A 20,173-nucleotide genomic window follows, 5' to 3' on the forward strand; every position below is an offset into this window, starting at 1 on the left:
ACCTGATCTCCTAATCCCAATTCTACTCTTGGCTAGCAGTTCTGTCACCTTGCTGGGCCTTAATTTTCTTATCTGTAAAATGAGAATATATGGGGAAGCACTTGGTTTTGCTTTCCATGGTTTCAGTTACCTGCGGTTGACTGACGTCTGAAAATATTAAGCTGAAATTTCAGAAATAAACAATTCATAAGTTTTAAATTGTGCACCCTTCTGAGTAGCTCTATGAAATCTCATGCCTTCCCTCTCTGTCCTGCCTGGGACGCCAATCATCCCTTTGTCCAGGAAAGCCACACTGTCTGTGCTCCATCCCCATGTCACTTAGTAGCCATCTGGGTTATCAGACTGACCATCAAGGAGCCCTTATTTTAGTTAACATCAGCCCCAAAGTGCAAGAGTAGAGATGCTGGCATTTTGGATATGCCAACGAGGAGCACTAAAGGCCTTCCTCTAAGCGAAAAAGGGAAAGTTCTCTACTTAATAAGGAAAGAAAAAAATCCTATGCTGAGGTTGCTAAGATCTACAGTAAGAAAGAAATTTTCTATCTGTGAAACTGTGAAGAAGGAAAAAAAAATGTGCGTAGTATATTATCGGTTTGGTAATATCTGTGTTTCAGGCATCCACTGGGGATTTTGGAGTGTATCCTCCATGGATAAGGGGGGACCACTATACAATTGCAATAATACAGCATATCAAAGAGCAGGAATAAAGAAAAATGCAATGGTGGTAGTGGGAGAAACATTTATCCATCTTTAAAAAGTGCCCCTAGCAGGAGAATCGCTTGAACCCTGGAGGGGGAAGTTGCAGTGAGCTGAGATCCCACCACTGCACTCCAGCCTGGGTGACAAAGTGAGAGTCCGTCTCAAAAAAACAAAAAACAAAACAAAACAAAACAAAAACCCCCCAAAAATGTGCCTCTAATTCAGGTGAAGAGTCCCTGCAGTCTTCCCTCTTGTCAAGGAGGAGCGGTTATCCTTGCTTTAACTAAATGGCTAAACAGGAACACCCCTGAGCGCCTACAACGTAGGGGAGGATGATTAAAGCTAGGGGAGGATAAGCAAAGACTGCAAATAAGAACCTTGATGGTGGCTGGGCGTGGTGGCTCATGGCCTTGTAATCCCAGCACTTTGGGAGGCTGAGGAGGGCGTATCATGAAGTCAGGAGATCAAGACCATCCTGGCTAACAGGTGAAACCTGTTAAAGAGCTGACGCACAAAGTCCAGGGAACGATTTCACATTTTCACATTTCAAACTGTGGCTCAATGAAGTGGAAACCCCGTCTCCACTAAAAAAATACAAAAAATTAGCCAGGCGTGGTGGCCACGTGCCTGTAGTCCTAGCTACTTGGGAGGCTAAGGTTGGAGAATCGTCTGAACCTGGCAGGCGGAGGTTGCAGTGAGCCGAGATCGCGCCACTACACTCCAGCCTGGGCGACAGAGTTAGATGTCGTCTCAAAAAAAAAAAAAAAAAAGAACCCCGATGGCAACAGCCAGTGCAGACTGATAGGAGACAGAAATAGTCAGAACATGATTATGGTGCCTGGAATTTGGACCTGACCAGAACTCACAGTGCACATCAAAGACAAATGTTCATGAGTTTCTTAGTAAAGAAGAATTAGAAATTATTATCAAAATTTCACTAAGTACTGCTGCTAAGTTATTGTAAATATTTGCCATCAGTCCACAAGTACTATAACTACACTCAGTTGTTATTCTACAGTGTCATTTACAACCAGTTCCTCTTTTTGTCTTTCAGAAATCCCAAGTTAAAGAATACTTAATGACAGACTGAAAGACAAATAAGCTTCAGTGAGTCTGCCCTTTCTGAATAACGCAGTCAAGACTAGCATTCAGAGTGAGCAAAAGCAAGTAAACAGCATCCTACTGTGGAGGGTCAGAGGCCTGGCTCTGTCTCAGAATCATTGAGGAGCTGTGCAAAATATCAGTTCTAGGACCCCAGCCCAGTTTGACTGAATTGGAAACTTCAGGGATTAGAGTCTAACAATCTCTGTTTTTTAAAAAATGTAGGCCTGTAATCCCACACTTTGGGAGGTTGAGGTGGGAGGACTGCTTGAGCCCAGGAGTTCAATACCAGTTTGGGCAACATAGCAAGACTTTGTCCCTACATATAAAAAAGTTAGCCGGGCATGGTGGTGTGCGTCTGTGGTCCCAACTTCTTGGGAGGCTGAGGTGGGAGGATTGCTTTAACCAGGGAGGTTGAGGTTGCAGTGAGCCATGCACTCCAGCCTGGGTGACAGAGTGAGACTCTGTCTCAAAAAAATCAAAAATCAAAAATGAAAAGAAGTGACCTGGATAATTCTTTTTCAGCTGGGTAAGGGATCTTGGGCCTGAGTACTTGTGATTAGTATTTGCGATTCACTGCCTCACAGAGAACAGCTTTAACAAGATTTTCTTCTGTTAAATGGATGTCCTCCCTATGTCCTATGAGGTGAAGATGCAAAGAAACAAGACACAGTCTTTGGTTTAGAGGAGCTTCATTTTCCTTGGAAGATAGAACACATTGGCAGCCACAGGCCAAGTAATGATGTAGTAATGAGGAGTACAGGAGAGAACATTTCTCTAGGAGGTGGATGGGGAAGATTCTATGGAAGAGATGAGAATAAAGAAATCAGGATACAGTATGAACAAATGTGGGGAAGGAGGCCAACATGGTAAGATGAGTTTGGGAACAGATAGGGGAACAGTGGGAGATATGGTTGGAGGAGAGGATTATGGACATATTTTGTAAAAATTTTTTTGAGACAGGGTCTCATTCTGTTGCCCAGGTTGGAGTGCAGCGGTGCAATCACAGCTCACTACAGCCTTGACCTCAAGGCTGGTCAAGCGGTCCTCCTGCCTCAGCCTCTCCAGTAGCTGGGACTACAGGCATATGCCACCATGCCAGGCTAATTTAAAAAATATATATATTTGGAGAGACACTGTCTCACCATGTTGCCCAAGCTGGTCCTGAACTCCTGGCCTCAAGTGATCCTCCTATCTTGACCTCCCTATGTGCTGGGATTACAGGCATGAGCCACTCTACCCAGCATAAAATTTTACATATCTATACAGATGTTCTTTCTCTCTCTTTACACACACACACGCACGCACACACACACACACACATACACCCACCCACTGGGTTAACATTTTTTAAAGAAATCTTCATGGAGCCTCAGTGTGAAATGTGAAAATGCGAAATCGTTCCCTGGACTTTGTGCGTCAGCTCTTTAACATCATGAGCTAAAAATTATTCAGTGCTATTTAAAAAACATATATGCACAATATTATGACACTGTGAAAAATTACACATCATTTTTACATATTGATTCCCACCCTTAACAATGATATTATTAGGGTAGTACAATTAATTACAATTATTTTTTTCTGTCATGATTCAAATTCAAAATGCTTTGTGTCACCCAATCACATAGCTGTAACAGAGAGCCAGGCACACAGTAAATTCTCAGTGCTGAATACTAAATGAATCCAGGATAAAGAGAGGCTTCACACGCAAATAACAACGACTGCAATCAGAACTCTACCTGGAAAGGTGGTGGCGTCGACACGGTGGGAATGACGGCGGCTGCAGCTGCGGCTGCGGCAGCTGCGGCGGCAGCAGCACTGGCTGGGTCTGGCTGCACAGCAATGGGGCTGATCATGTGCTCCACTGTGTGGATTTTGCCATCTTCAATCATTTTAGGGGCTGGAGCTGCTGGAAACATGGAATACTGGGCCCCAATGGCAGGGATGGCTACTGTAAGAGAAGCAAGAAGGAAAAATGGGTCAATCACTTTCAGTTGCTGAGGGGGGTCCAGCACTTGCTCTAAGATATTTTTTATTTTTATTTTTAAAAAAACTTTTCTTTCTTTTGAGACAGGGTCTCACTCTGTGGCCCAGGCTGAAATGCAGTGGTGCGATCAAGGCTCACTGCAGCCTCAATCTCTTGGCCTCAAGCGATCCTCCCACCTCAGCCTCCTGAGTAGCTGGAACTACAGGCACAGGCCACCTTGCCCAGCTATTTTCTGTTGTTGTTGTAGAGACAGGGTTTCGCCACATTGCCCAGGCTGGTCTTGAACTCCTGAGCTCAAGCAATCCAACTGCCTTGGCCTCCCAAAGTGCTGAGATTACAGGTGTTAGCCACCGCACCCAGCCGAAGATATTTTTTTAAAACCACGTTTAGAGGTCAGGGGCCTCTCTAAGCTCACTATTGTTCTCTCAGTACAAGCCATGTACCCAGATGCCTGCTCCCCAAGAGGAAGGGATAGGCGGTGGCAGGTAACTACCCCTGCCTGTTGTGGAAGAGACCCCTAGAGTTAGGCTTCTGCACCAATATTTTCTATTTCTACAGAAAAATCAGTTTGAATCTTATTCTTGATGTCCTACTGAGCAAGAAAGGGCCTCTGACTATGGGAAAACAGGCTTAGACAAAGAAGTGAGATCAGAGGCTTGAGGCCTACCGCCTGTGAGAGTTGGGCCCGCCTGTTCCTTCCTACTCACCTCACTCATTACCAGTCCCACTGCCTTTTTTTCACTTTCACCACTATTTAAGAAACAGGTGCTGTTGAGGGTTTCATTCTGAGAACTCAGACCTCCGTACATCCTCCCCACCCTTTATTTCAGATTTTAGCATTACCGATTCAAGGAAAAACACACGGTAAAAAAAAAAAATTGCACATTCCCCAATTTCTTCATGTCCACTCAAAGAAGGGAACCTGTGGAGTGACTGGCTTTTAGTGGGACCTCCCAATTCAAAGAATTTCTGAAAGTCCAAAATTATGATTTCAACGAGAGATTCAAACAGATAGCAGTTATTGAATGTCAAGGTACAGTAAGAAGAGATCAAAAGGAAAAGATACTAGCCCTGATGTGTGTGTGTCGGGGGGTGGTGGGGGGTGTATTTGTGTGTTTGTGTGTGTTGAAAGGATAAGCAAAAATATGAAATGTGTACACAAAGAATCTTTCTATTTCTGGTTTTCTCCAACTGTAGGTACATTTATTCTAATAAGGATAGACTCAATCAAAGGTAAAGAGACAAATGATTATAAGCTAAACAATGGTATGGCCATTTGATAAAATACACCTAAAACCTGAATCAAATATTTTACCTGCCTTTCCAACCATATCTTCCACTGGTCTTGCGCCCAGATACTTCACCACCACCCTGGTGCCTCTCCTAAAATACAATGTTCTCATTTTCTGGATGATCAGAAATAGACACCAAGGCCAATGGATGGGGCCCAGAGAGGGTTGTGAGTTTAAGCTACAAGGGGTTGTATGAAGTAAATGAATTGTTCTGGCTATCAGCCCACAGGAATTTCTACCTCAGCCTCCAGGTCACAACTTTACATGACTAAAGATTATTTAACAGTTCTTTTCTCTTGTTAAACCTTAAGCTGCCTTAACTTGCCAACAGGAGTCCCCTTCCCAACAAGTAGAAGCGACAACTCCCACATCCAGGCTCTATTTTATGAAGTTACAGAGCTGTAGGATCAGTTTTACTTTGCCCACAGTGCCAATGACATTTAAAAGGCAATCTAGTCTAAGGAGTCACTTAATTGCAGAATTTTTACGCAGGCCAAAAAAAAAAAAAAAAAAAAAAATCATTACTAGATTCATCAAAAGAAAGTTCAACTAGCAAAATACTTTTTAACCCTATGTGGCCAATGCGTACCTATGTCCCAAATGCACAGATTCCTTGACTCTATTTTAGCTAGGGAAAGAAGTGTACAATCTCAACCAGAAGAAAATCAGAGTAGCTGGGCTCTGAACAGTTCCTTCAACCTCCTCCTGCTGAAGCCAGGGAGGGCGTCTGGAGGAGGGTCACGCCAATCACCCACGGACTGAGTTTTCCACGTGTTTGGATGCTTCTGCGGGGTGCTGCGTGAGTTCGTGCTAGACTCACACAATGGAGTTAATGTTCTTTGCAGGTTTGGATCAGAAGACCGGCCTCATGTTAGATGGCCATGGGCACTAACAACATTGATAAACAGGTTTGTGGGGCCTGGAGGTGAAAGCAAAGTTCAAGGTCCCTGGCTTGAAATTATTGAGCATCCCTACTCCCAATCTACTGATCCAGCTAGAGGAGGAAATGAGTGCTGGAAATTAGAAACCAGGGAATTAGCTGCAAAAACTTTCACCAAAGGCCAGGTGCGGTGGCTCATGCCTATAATCCCAGCACTTTGGGAGGCTGAGGGGGCGGCTCACTTGAGATCAGGAGTTCGAGAGCAGCCTGTGCAACATGGTGAAACCCCCACCTCTACTAAATATACAAAAAGTAGCCGGCATGGTGGTGCGCGCCTGTAGTTCCAGCTACTGGGGAGGCTGAGGCAGGAGAATCGCTTAACCTGGGAGGTGGAGGTTGCAGTGAGCCAAGATCACTGCACTCTAGCCTGGGTGACAGAGCAAGACTCCATCTCAAACAACAACAACAACAAAACTTTGACCACTGCCTTGTCCCCAAGCATTCTTATTTGCTCAGACCATGACAAGGGACAAAAGGTGCTGCTGAATTCTGAAGGGGAATTTTCTGCCCTTCCCAACAACTCTCAGAATGGGCCAATAAGCTCTACCCTCTGACATCAGATGGTTGGGGCAGAAATAGGCCTGAGTAAGGAAAAGATACGTTTTACCTGACAGAAGATACAGAGAGCCTCATGTTCTTCCTTTCTTCCCCCCACAACTCTCCCTACTTAGCCACAGACTGAGAAAAAGACTAACAATGGGTGACAACCCTTTGAAAATCTTACTGCACGGCTGGGCGCAGTGGCTCACGCCTGTAATCCCAGCACTTTGGGAGGCCGAGATGGGCGGATCATGAGGTCAGGAGATCGAGACCATCCTGGCTAACACAGTGAAACCCCATCTCTACTTAAAAAAAAAAAAAAAAAAAAATATATATATATATATATATATATATATAGACAAATTAGTTGGGCGTGGTGGTGGGCGCCTGTAGTCCCAGCTACTCTGGAGGCTGAGGCAGGAGAATAGTATGCACCCGGGAGGCAGAGCTTGCAATGAGCCGAGATCATGCCACTGCACTCCAGCCTGGGTGACAGAGTGAGACTCTGTCTCAAAAAAAAAAAAAAAAGGAAAAAAGAAAACCTTACTTCAGGCAAGTTTGATTTGACCATGGTCAAAGCTACACCATCCCTTGAAGTTCTAGATAAGGAGGTCCAGGGGGCCACTTTCTTTTTGCCTTGTCCCTAGCTGCCTGGGAGAAGAGGAACCCCTGTGCAGATGTGAGATCCCCAGAAAGGCTTGGATTCACTTCTAACAGAAGGGCTGGGGTTTATGCTGAATGGGTGCATTCTCAATCTGGTTTATACTGACCTGTACCAGGTTTAATGGCAACTGGGTTGACGGTAGGGATTTCCAAATTCGGCACAAGTTCATATCCTTTTTCTTGCTGCTTTCCTTTCCCTTCATGATATCGGCTATATATACCACGGCCAGCAGAATATCCCCCGAGGTAGGAACCCCGGGGCCCCGGGGCTCTGTTGCCAGCTGCACCTCGCCCTCGGCCTCTTATGCTGCCTGCTTGTAATAACAACACAAAAGATGATGAGCAACCAACAGTGATGGTGCTGGAGGCAGACCTCAGCCCTCAGTTCTCAGCATTTAACTGCTCCAGTCTAAGTTGCAGGTAGCTACACCTTTGCTCTTTAATAGGCTGGTAAAGATGCTTCCAACATTCTATTTCAGCCTAGATTTGCATCCTAAGCATGTCTGCTTAGTACAAGAGGCAAACTTGCAGGGTGAGTTTCTAGGATTGTATCTGCAATTTCAGTAAAGAAAAACATTCATAGAATACCCACTCCCCCCCACAAAAAACTGGGGCCAGGTGCGGTGTCTTGTGCCTGTAATCCCAGCACTTTGGGAGGCTAAGGCTAGAGGATGGCTTGAGCCCAGGGGTTCAAGACCAGCCTGGGCAACATGGTGAGACCCTGTCTCCAAATATATATATATATATATATATATATATATATATATATATATATATACACACACACACACAATTAAATAATTTTTTTTTAAAGTTAGATTTGGAAGGGGATTTGCTAGTCCACCTTCCTCATTTCATGCTTGAGAAAACAGGCCAAGGGGAGACTAAAGTGACTAAAGTCACAGGCTAGTTAATCAGAGAACAGGACCCAGAACCTATGTATCTTATTTTCCAGGTAATGCTGCGTTTCATTACATCCTAACCAATGATGACAAAAAACAAAATTAAAAATCATTGACTCCACCAACATCTTAAGATTTAATATCACAAGCAGGTTTTAACCTAAGCACCAAGAGATTGGTGGACGAGCCCCTAACCCGGTGGACCGCGGCAAGGCAGAATGCCAGTGTTTGCACACCCATGTGATTTTACCGCTCACCCCAGAACGACCTGTATTTCTATCAATGCTGCAGAAGTGATGGCCTTCGGTGCCAGCAAAGAACTAGACCCAGAATGCAAACCCAAAAGGAGGGTGGGAGGGCCTTCAGCACCTACCAGCTCAGCAAATGCCAGCCACGATATCCCTGGTGCCCCCTGCCTAGGAAGCAAAGTTCTTGAGGGCCCCACCCAGGAGAAGAGCCCCCACTAACCTTTCACGAAGTAGTCCCTGTTGGGCCCGATGAGCGCGTTGTAGGGGTAGCCGTAGTAGGCCAGCGTGTAGGGGTCGCAGGAGTACACGTAGCTGGGCTGCTGCGCCGCCTCGGCCGCACCGCCACCCCTGGCTGCCTTCTGGTAGCGCGAGTACTGCTCCTTGTCCACGGGCTTGGCCAGCGTGACCTCCAGGCACGAGCCCTCCAGCTCAGTGCCGTTGAGGTTGTTCATGGCGTGCACGGCATCCTCGCGGCTGGTGAAGTGCACGAAGGCGTAGTCGCGGATCTTCTTGACGCGCTCCACGCAGCCAGGGTTGAACTGGCCGAAGCTCTTCTTGATGGTGTCCTCTGTGGTCTCGATCATGAGGTTGCGCACGTAGAGGATCTTCACCGTCTCCATCACGTCCTCGTCCACATCGATCTCGGGCTCGGCCCAGTCCACGGCGATCTGGTGGCCCCACAGCTGGATGCGGCCGGGCATGAGCTTGCGGCGAGCCATGGCAGCCGCGCGGTGGCTCTCGTACTCCACGAAGGCGAAGCCACGGTTCTTCATCTTGTCGGCCGCGCTGGCGTAGACGATCACGTCCAGCACGCCCTCGGTGACCTTGGCGATCTCCTCCAGGATCTCCTCGCGCTTCTTCATCTTGGGGATCCCGCCGATGAAGAGGCGGCAGTTGTCTACGCTGCAGCACACGCCTAGCAGGCGACCCGGGCGGATCTCGTAGTTGTTGAGCTCGCGCACTGCGCGCTTGGCCTCGTGCTTGTGGCAGTACATGACGAAGGCGTAGCCGCGGTTCTTGCCGTCGAAGTCCATCATGAGGCGCAGCTCGTAGATGCGGCCCACAGCCTCGAACACGGGCACCAGTTCGTCTTCGTACACGTCGCGCGGGATCTTGCCCACGAAGACCTCGCAGCCGCGCTGCGGGTGCGGGCCCTCCCAGCCGGGCGGTGGGCCGCCGTACTTGCGCTGCCCGTTCTCCTGCACCATGCTGTAGCCCGTGCGCTCCATCAGCGCCAGCAGTGCCGCCTCGTTGGGCGCGCCCGCCACGCCCTCGGGCACCTTGGCCGAGGACCCGGCGGCCGAGTCACTGCTCATGGCTGCGGTGGAATCCTCTGCGGTCATAATGTCAAAGGCATCCACAGCTGGCGGAAACCTGGGGAAGCAGAAAGGAGCGTGAGTGGGGAACCGCTGGATCTTGCCTCCTTTGGGTTGTTTCGCAGCCTTGCAAGTATGCATTAATAGGCCACGGGGAAGGTGAGGTGATTTAAATGAGAAATAGGATGGAGGTGTTCTGGAAATGCAGCAGCCCTACACTTGTCTAAAATAGTCAAGTTATCTTGCAGTAAGAACCAGAAGTGAGTTAGGAAAAAAAAAAAAAAAAAAAAATCAGAATGAGCAAGTACTTCCATTTCATCAGTACCCCAACAGCTTTGAAGTTTTGCGAAACTGCTATCATTGTTGGTAAAAACCTCATGTTCTTTTGCTTCATTCCTGCACCGTCAACTCCGCCGGATTTCCTTGTTATATGGAATATGACAAACTTCACATATTTCTTTGGTGAACAAACCTTTTTTCTTTTCTTTTTTAAGGGAGTCTTTTTCTTTGTAGGAATGGAAATACAGTGAAGATTTTAAATTATTAAAGAAAACTTTTAGGAGGTGTCACTGTATAGAGAGAGCTGTGTATTAAAGCTTTTTACAAGGAAGAAATGAAATGCCCACATTGCCACAGACTTGGTCTAGGAACTGTAATAAGAGCTAATCTGATTTTGATGGTGGCATTCAGGTAAAATTCTTGGTGTGAAGCATTCAAAGATTTGGAATCAGTCCTCGAAAAGCTAGACTGACTTCAAGCTGGAGGCCTGGGAAGCAGCATCTACCTGGTAAACCACACTATTGTTTTCGGAGAACTATCACCTGCATTCTCTTAATCTTCTTAACCTCTGTATATGGTATGTGATATTATCTTCAGTCCCAATTTGGTCATGGGGAAATAGGCTGAGAGAGGTTGAGTAAATTGCCCCATTTCACACAGTAAGTGTCAGCTAGTAGGGTAGACTTGATTCCAAGTTTTCTGGCTCCAGATTCCCTGTTTTTTCTTCCAAACCCATACTGGGCAATAGAATTTTCTATGATGCTAGAAAAGCTGTCACTTGCCACATGTGGCTACTGAGCACTTGGAATGGAGCTAGTGTGACTGAGGAGCTGGATTTTAAATTTAAACACCCACCTATCACAGTGCAGGTCTGAACTGTGCCACCTTCGCTTATATGGCCGAGGGCTCTGTGGAAATGATTCTAAATTATGCAATAAGATTATCATGAAGAGCTGCAGACTATACTTTTGTAATGAAAGGCTTCAATTTGCCTTTAAAAAATGAAATCTATTTCATTTTTTGGACTATAAAAGCATTCAGTTGAATTTTATAGAAGGTTAAGAAAAGTACATAAGAAATTAGTCCTAATTTTCCAACCCAATAATAGCACAATGAAACTTTCCCATCTGTTTTCCAGATGTTTTCTTGAGGAGGTGGGAGGGGGAAGCCTGGCTTCTTCCTAATTTACATGGTGCTACTTTATGTTATAAGCATTCCTCCATATTCTTAAAAATCTTTGTAAAAACATCATCTTTAATGGCTGTATAAGGTTTCATCAATTAATTAGAACCCGGAGTATCATTCATTTTTTTAAAATTTAGGACTAGGAGATGTATACAAGAATATTAAGGGAAATTTCAAGGATAATAAAAATGAATTTGATCATTGAAGGAAAAAACAAAACTATAATGAAACAAAATAAATCTAAGCTATTTATTTGCCAGATGGCCAAAATAGTCCTTCTGTGGTTAATTTGCTCTAGTATCAAGTGGCAGTATGGTTTAGCAGGTAAGTATGTGGCTTCTGGAGCCAGACTGCATATGTTTGTGTATGAATCTCAGCTCTAATACTTGCTAGTGTTAGCTGCTCCATGCCTCACCTCAGTTTCCCTACCTATAAAATAGGAATGATAATAATAGTGCTGACCTCATTAAGTTTAGAGGAGTGAGTTAATACATACACAGCATTTTGAATGGTGCCTAGAATATTATAAATGCTCAAGAAATGTCAGTTATTATTTTTCATCCAAACTTTTCAGTAAAATCTTAGACCAATTCTTTCAATTTTAGAGTAATTCTTAAGATAAACATTTTCAGTTCTTTAAAAATGTCTGTTACATGTGGCTTCTATTCTTATTATTTTTTTCCTCTTCAAGTGCTTGGAAGCTGGTTTGACATCTCCAGTTATCATGAAATTTTTTTGTAGTATACTTGGAAAACGATACATTAGTTTCTGTAGTTTCAAGTTGAAAAAGTTTTTTTTTCTTTTTTTAAAAATAGAGATGGAGGGCCAGGCGCAGTGGCTTGTGCCTGTAATTCCAGCTCTTAGGGAGGCAGAGGTGGGAGGATTACTTGAGCCCAGGAGTTCGAAGCCTGCCTGGGAAATATAGAAAGACCTTGTTTTCCACAAAAAAAGGAACCAAAAAAAAAGGAAAAGAAAAAAAGAAAAAAGATCCCAATTAAAATAGAAATGGAGTCTCACTATGTTACCCCAGCTAGTCTCAAACTCCTGGGTTCAAGCAATCCTCCTGCCTCGGCCTCCCAAAGTGCTAGGATTACAGGCATGAGCCACTGCACCCAACCAAGAAATTTCAACATTAAATTCGAACATGAAGACCTTTCCCTTCTTCCAAATGGAAGATAAGGATATATTTTTAAGAAGACTATTTGTATAAACACCCATGTAGTTACAATCTGTGACCTGGGCAGGAAATGCCAGCTATGTATATAAATACATAGGACACAATTCAAGCTCTTACCTGTTGTACTGTATACAACATTAACTGACTAAAGTCCAAGGGAATAGAACTTATCTCTCTGCTAAGATAGGTGGAGTTGCCTTCCTGTCACCCCAACTGCACTTTGAAACTACTATTCTACCCACAAAAACAGTCTTCCAGTAGTCAGGCTATGGAGTCATTGCCAATCCCAACCCCAATAATACAAAAAAAAATCCTGTTTGCTTTCAGTCTGAAATCTGCTGGTGTCAGTAACACAATTATCTCTACATATTTTAAAATAGCGATAGCTTATTTCTTACATCAATGAGCCAAGAAAAGCCTTTTTTTTTCCTGTGCTTTCATCTTCTGTAGTAAACAAACCATGTTAGCGACCCTGTTTTTATTTTTACTTTGGCCACCAGGAAGTTCACGATTGATTTCTTTTCACTCCAATTTTAGTAACTGTAGGGGACATTACAACACACTTTCTTGTTCATCTAATTTGGGTTACAGTTTCATTTTTTAGTTTTCTTCTATTTTTTCAGTTTTCCCAGTGACATGAATTGAGCTGTTTGTATTATTTATCTTATTGTTCACATGTTCTTATAAACCATGTTGTAATTTTGGAGGAAAAGAATCAATGCATACATACATGCATATATATCTAATTAGAGCCAGACATTGATTAATGTAATATCCAAATTTGCTATGTCTATTACACCAACTACTAGTATTGCATACAAACAAGTAAGAACCACAGTGACATACTACTTCACACTCATTAGGATAGTTATTATAAAAACAACAAAAACTAGGAAATAAGCATTGGCAAGGACATGGAGAAACTGAAACCCTCATGCAATGCTGGTAGGAATATAAAATGGTACACCTGCTGTAAAAAACCAGTATGATGGTCCCTCAAAAAATTAAACATAGAATTACCATTTGATCCAGCAATGCCACTTCTAGGTATATACCCAAAACACTCAAATAGATACTTGTATAATAGCAACAGTATTTATAGTTGCCAAAAGATGGAAGCAACCCAAAGGTTGATCAATGGATTATGATAAACAGAATGTGGTATACGTGTACAATGCAGTATTATTAAGCCTTTTTTTTTTCTTTTTTTTTTAGACAGAGTCTCACTCTGTCACCAGGCTGCCATGCAGTGGCGCAGTCTCCACTCACTGCAGCCTCCACCTCTCAGGTTCAAACAATTCTTCCACCTCAGCCTCCCAAGTAACTGGGACTACAGGTGCACACCACCACACCCGGCTAATTTTTGTATTTTTAGTACAGATGGGGTTTCACCATGTTGGCCAGGCTGGTCTTGAACTCCTGACCTCAGGTGCTCCACCCACCTCGGCCTCCCAAAGTGCTGGGATTACAGGTGTGAGCCACTGTGCTTGGCTTATTCAGCCTTGAATAAAATTCTGATAATGTGCTACAATATGGAAGAACCCTGAAGACATTATGCTAATGGTGAAATAAGCCAGACACAAAAGGATAAATATTATATGACTCCACTTATGTAAGGTACCTAGAGTAGTCAAATTCATAGACAGAAAGTAGACTAGTGGTTACCATGGACTGGAGAAAGGGAGGAGTGGGGAATTAGTGCTTCATGGGTGTTGGTGTTTTAATTAGGGATAATAAAGGTCTGGAGATGGATGGTGGTGATGGCAGCACAATAGTGTGAATATACTTCATGCCACTGAACCATACACTTAAAAATGGTAAAATGTTATGTATAATATACCACAGTAAAAACAAAATCCTTTAAAAAAGCAAGAAGGTTCAGAGATGCAAAAAAGACAAAAATTAGAGTCGATAAAATCAGGATTTCATTAGAGGCCATTTAAAAAATGGTACACGGGGCTGGGCGCGGTGCCTTACGCCTATAATCCCAGCACTTTGGGAGGCTGAGGCAGGCAGATCACCTGAGGTCAGGAGTTCGAGACCAGGCTTACCAACATGGAGAAACTCCATCTCTAATAAAAATATAAAATTAGCTGGGCGTGGTGGCACATGCCTGTAATCTCAGCTACTCGGGAGGCTGAGGCAGGAGAATCCCTTGAACCTGGGAGGAGGAGGTTGTAGTGAGCAGAGATGGCACCATTGCACTCCAGCCTGTGCAACAAGAGTGAAACTCCGTCTCAAAAAAAAAAAAAAAAGGTACCCTGACTCAGGTTAACACATTCAAGAAAATCTTATGGCCTACAAGTTTTATTCTCCTTATTATCATGTTTAATATACCATATTAAATACATTATATGGTGTGCTGCTCTACTCAATGAATTCAGATGCCAAACGCTTAGATATATTAAAGGATAAATGAGGCTGGGTGCAGTGGCTCACGCCTGTAATTCCAGCACTTTGGGTGGCCGAGGCAGGCAGATTGCTTAAGCTTAGGAGCACGAGACCAGCCTGGGCAACATGGCAGAACCCTATCTCTACAAAAAGTACAAAAATTAGCCGGGCATGCTGGTGTGTGCCTGTAGTCCCAGCTATTGCGGAGGCTAAGGTGGGAGGATCACCTGAGCTCAGGAAGCTGAGGCTGCAGTGAGCCGTGACTGCGCCACTGCACTCTAGCCTAGGCAACAGAGTGAGATCCTATCTCAAAAACAACAACAATAACAACAATAACAAAACAAATAACAATTACAAACAATAACAAAAAGGAAAAGATTTTCAAGCTACTTTGAAAAAGACAACTATACAGTTAATATGCCCCATCTCTCAAAAATGCTTAACTTACTATATTTATATGTGCTTTAGATCAGCATTGGCAAGCTATGGTTGTGGGCCAAATATGGTCTGCTGTTTGTTTTTATAAGCAAAATTGTATTGGAACACAGCCCTATCCTTTGGGGGAAAAAAAAAAGAAAAGATAATGTATGGCTGCTTTTATATTACAATGGCAAAGTGAAATAGTTGAGACCCAGAGAGTGTGGCCCATAAAGCCTAAGGTATTTACTCTCCACCTTCGTTGACCCCTGGGCTAGGAGATGTGGAAGAGCACATCCTTGAGGCTAAGTCACATAGATTCTGCTTGCTACGTATAATAGTTTTCCTATGCTGAATGATAACTTAATTTCAGGACCAATTTTTAAATTCTAACTTTTTTCTTTTTTTTAGATGGAGTCTCGCTCTGTCGCCCAGGCTGGAGTGCTGTGGCGCGATCTCAGCTCACTGCAGTCTCCACCTCCAGGATTCAAGTGATTCATCTGCCTCAGCCTCCTGAGTAGCTGGTATTACAGGTGTGCACCACCACGCCCGGCTACTTTTTGTATTTTTAGTAGAGACGGGGTTTCCCCATGTTTGCCAGGTTGGTCTCAAACTCTTGACCTCAAGTGATTTTCCTGCCTCCTGAAGTGCTGGGATTATAGGCGTGAGCCACTGTGCCCGGCCTTAAATTCTAACATTTTTTAAAGACAGTGTTGTTTAGCTGACATTTTCCCCTCTTCCAAGCTGTTTTCCATTTCACTCCAATGGCCAAATTTATGAGACATGGAAGAAGAAAATGTCTGATGAAGGTTGTTGGCTCAGCTCCTGACACTTACATATTAATGATAATTTCTTAAAATTCCAAAAGAGATACAAGAGGGTTTGTTTTCATTCATTCATTCATTCATTCATTCATTCATTCACTCAGCAAATAGTTACTGACCACCTGCTATGTGCCAGATACTATGCTAGCTATGGTGGACCTCGTCCTTGTGGAGCTGACTTCTGGGTTAACTGAACTCAGTTAACTGAATTACGCTTCGAATGCCAAATAGTTGAGAATTAAGGTATTTGTCCTCATGGTTACTGACCAGAGCCTGCTTCAAAAGGGTCATACACCTCAACATTGTTAACATTCGTTTCTGATAAGGGCATAGTTTCCCAAGTTAAAGGCCACATACCATCAGAACTTTGCTTTTAAATATATCAGGGGTGTCTGGGGACTAGTGTGAAATACTGTATCCTGAATGTTGAGATTCTTGCTTGGGGCAGAAGTGTGGACAGAATGAATAATAAGTATACGTCAGAAGTAGAAACTTATCTGTGAGCAAATCAAAATATCTAGATAAGTAACATGGAGTCCCCCAATTTCATCCATTTGCCATGTGACAGTTTTAAAAGGACTGGGCATTCTGGTTTAGGTTTCATAGCATGTTGAATAAATGCATGTCTCTAGAGTCAGAGAGTCTGAAGTCCAAATCTTAGTTCCTCTACTTCTAGCTGTCAACCTTGAGAAAAGTCATTTAACAGCATTAAATCTATATTCTCCTCTCTGAAATGATGACTGTATTAACTAGTGTTTACTGAATGCCTATTATGTGACAGGCAGAGTGCTACGCTTGTTGTGCATATTAACTCATTCCAATCCTCACGATGTCTATATGGGATATTACTAGGGTCTCCACTCTACAGATAGGGAAGCTGAAGCACGCAGAGTCTAAGTAGATTCTCAGTTAATGAGCATCAGAGCTGGTATGTGAACCCTGGGAGTCTGATTTTCATCATAGGGCTGTAATGAGGATTAAATAAAATGATTGGTGTAAAGTTCTTAGTGCAGAACCTAGCACGAAGTGATCGAGGAATGTTAGCCCAAGAAAATTGAACTTAAGGCTGGGCGTGGTGACTCATACCTTTAATCCTAACACTTTGGGACTCTGAGGCAGGAGAATTGCTTGAGCTCAGGAGCTTGAGACTAGCCTGTGCAACATAGTGAGACCCCCATCTCTACAAAAATTAGCTGGGTGTGGTGGCGTAACACTTGTGGTCCCAGCTATTCAGGAGGCTGAGGTGGGAGGATCACTTGAGCCTGGGAGGTCAAGGCTGCAGTGAGCTATGATTACGCCACTGTACTCCAGCCTAGGTGACGAGCAAGACCCTGTCTCAAAAAAAAAAAAAAAAGAAAAGAAAAAAAATGAAAAAAGACAATCAAACTTAAAAAAAAACCCAAAAAACTGGAGGTAAGAATCTTGCCCCTATGTAGGATTCTGTGTTTACAGGAAAACAGGCAAGAGGTTATCCCAGCCAACTTTAAACCAGTCAGTAGAGAAGCCTAGCCTGTGAGTTCTGGTGGAGACTGGTGTATCAGAGTCTCCCAGATTCCTTTCATAGCAGGTAAGCTGTCTGGAGTGTGATTCTCCACTGGTGATGTGGCTTATGCGTCCATGTGTAAGCCTGTTTCTCACCTAATCCTTGGCGAAAGCACTTTACAGAAGCTCTCCCAGAAAGAACATGAAGAGACTTGCCACATGGGATGCAAAAGGTCCAACCATCTATGTAAATGCCAAATCCCCTGAGGTAGGACCCTCCCAGCACAAAGCTATTCTTCCCAACACTAAAAAAGCATGAGTCTTCACTGAAGGCTGCTAGCATTAAATAAACATGGCAATATATTTGAAATAAATCATTTACTCATAGTTTCGTATATAAAACAAGCAGAAAAAATATACTTTCAAACCATGCTATTATTATTCTGAACTAGGGATTTTCGTTATGTTTTAGGGAGAGTTTGAACTTGTTGGGCTGAAATAAAATTTCAAGGCAAACAGGTAGAGCGGACATCATCAAGGATTTGAATTCTCTTTTTAGCATTGGTTCAGAGTACCTTTCATTAGGATTTTAACTTTGAACTGGGACATTTTGGAGGGCAAAGGATACCAGTGTACTACTGGGAAATATTTTCAATGTTTACATACCAGTCTTTACCTAGGATCAAAAACACGCATGAGTTTACCCTAGAATTAATAAGACTACTGGTCGGGAGCGGTGGCTCAGGCCTGTAATCCCAGCACTTTGGAAGCCTGAGGCGGGTGGATCACAAGGTCAGGAGTTCAAGACCAACCTGGCCAAGATGGTAAAACCCCATCTCTACTAAAAATACAAAACAATTAGCCGGGCATGGTGGTGGGTGCCTGTAATCTCAGCTACTCAGGAAGCTGAGGTAGAGAATTGCTTGAACCCAGGAGGCAGAGGTTGCCATGAGTCGAGATTGTGCCACTACACTTCAGCCTGGGCGACAGAGTGAGACTCCATGTCAAAATAAATAAGACTACCAGTAACTTTGGTTCACAGCTCTTGGAGTGTGAGTGTGTGTGTGTCTGTGTGTGTGTTTGAGATGAGTATGCAATTTGGAATTCTTGGGAGACCTTTATTTGCTGACCAGCTGACAAATTGCAATTTGAAGCTATATACAGTGGGGTACAGCGTCTTCCAATCACTACCTGGAATTTAATTCAGTGGAGGGTTTTAAAACGTGTTGATCCAAGAGGTAATTCTATCTCTGTGGTTAGATTTCTATTTTGATGTTCCTTATTCATACCATAAAATTTTGTCCTAATAATCACTTCTTAAGCATGACCTAACACACACAATGCACGTAAGAGCAAAGGCTTTGGAGTCAGAGATCTAAGTTCAAGTCATGATTGCGCCACTTACTAGCTGTGTCTCCTTAGGCAAATCACCTTAGTTCCATTTCCACATCTCTAAGATGGTTCTAGTAATAGCACCAGGACTAAGTGACAATTGGCAATGTGTGGCACACATTTGTTTAAAAAGGTTGGCAATTATTATTACTTTAAAGAATGTCACTTGAAAGTCATAGCTTGTGTTTTAGAGAGGTGTCTGTCACAAAAGTTCAGAATAACCTCATGGTTTACAGAAAAATTATTTGATTATCATGGTTTACAGAAAAATTATTTGATTATTTGGTAAAGGAAGATGTTGCCCCAAACTCAGGGCGAGGGAGGGGATGGGGTAGGAAATCAGAGAGAAAAACAGTTTCTGCAGAAAGTTTCCAAGATTTGGCCTTACCCTGAGCATTTATCTTACTGCCTTGGTCCAAGTTACCACCACCCAGTAGAATAAACATTGGAGAGGACACACCCACTCCTGGGCAGGTCCCTGGCACCAGGATGTTTCTATTACCTCAGAGTTTGAAAGTGGAAAAGGAGTTCCACTCAAAATGGAGGCAGAACACGGCATTTGCCTGGGAGGCCAAACAATAAGCCAAAGACTTCGAAACACAGGCTCTTTTTTTTCTATTAACAGGCAGGGACCTCTTGCTATTGAAAAGCATGGCCCTTGGGGCACATAAACATCTCTCCTTGACTCTCCTTTCTTTAGGTAAGATTCTGAGAGGTTGAAGATACAGCGGAATCATGACATTCTGGGCCATGCCTTCTGCCCACCCCTCGCTCATCTGAGACAGAGTTCATTCATAATGGGTCTTAATTGTGTTGATGATTGTACAGATTTTGTTATTTCAAAGCACATCATTCAATGAATGCTTGTGTATGATAAACAGATGCAAAGCCAAGAGGCTCAGTTTTCCCAGGCGTTTCTATCAACACACACCTGAGAATGCAGCCTTTTGCTGTGGGTTCTCAGGGAGGCCTGCTGTGTACTACAAGAGGGCTGAAGCCACCCTCCTGAAAGGGGTGGAGTGGGGAGATTTTCTGCAGGGGTTTAGCAACACACAAATACCAGTTAGGAATCTATTATCTTGTTCCCTTTATTTATTTATTTAGACGGAATCTCTTTCTGTCGCCCAGGCTGGAGTGCAGTGGTGCGATCTCAGCTCACTGCAGCCTCCACCTCCTGGGTTTGAGTGATTCTCCTGCCTCAGCCTCCAGAGTAGTTAGGACTACAGGCATGCACCACCATGCCCAGCTAAGGTTAGTGCTTTTTTTAGTAGAGACAAGGTTTCACCATGTTGACCAGCCTGGTCTTGAACTCCTGGCCTCAAATGATCCACCTGCC

At 43.7% G+C, this 20,173-nt stretch overlaps 1 protein-coding gene across 29 annotated transcripts in view; it reads right to left on the reverse strand.

Annotated features, from left to right (window-relative positions):
• The window catches only part of RBM47 (RNA binding motif protein 47), a 207,514-nt gene that overhangs the window by 5,545 nt on the left and 181,796 nt on the right, over positions 1–20,173 (reverse strand). For 14 of the 29 annotated variants that reach the window (XM_065544907.2, XM_015450272.4, XM_074039612.1 and 11 more), the window contains 3 exons: positions 8,595–9,748; positions 7,332–7,538; positions 3,542–3,753 (listed from right to left, as the gene is read on the reverse strand). In XM_065544907.2, the coding sequence (XP_065400979.1) occupies positions 3,542–3,753; positions 7,332–7,538; positions 8,595–9,717 (1,542 nt within the window). In that variant the 5' untranslated portion in view covers positions 9,718–9,748. The remainder of the gene's footprint in view (positions 1–3,541; positions 3,754–7,331; positions 7,539–8,594; positions 9,749–20,173) is intronic. The other 15 variants (XM_074039627.1, XM_074039623.1, XM_074039628.1 and 12 more) reach the window with 2 other exon arrangements.

Source organism: Macaca fascicularis, chromosome 5, assembly GCF_037993035.2.
Source record: "Macaca fascicularis isolate 582-1 chromosome 5, T2T-MFA8v1.1".
Taxonomy (NCBI): Eukaryota; Metazoa; Chordata; class Mammalia; order Primates; family Cercopithecidae; genus Macaca; species Macaca fascicularis.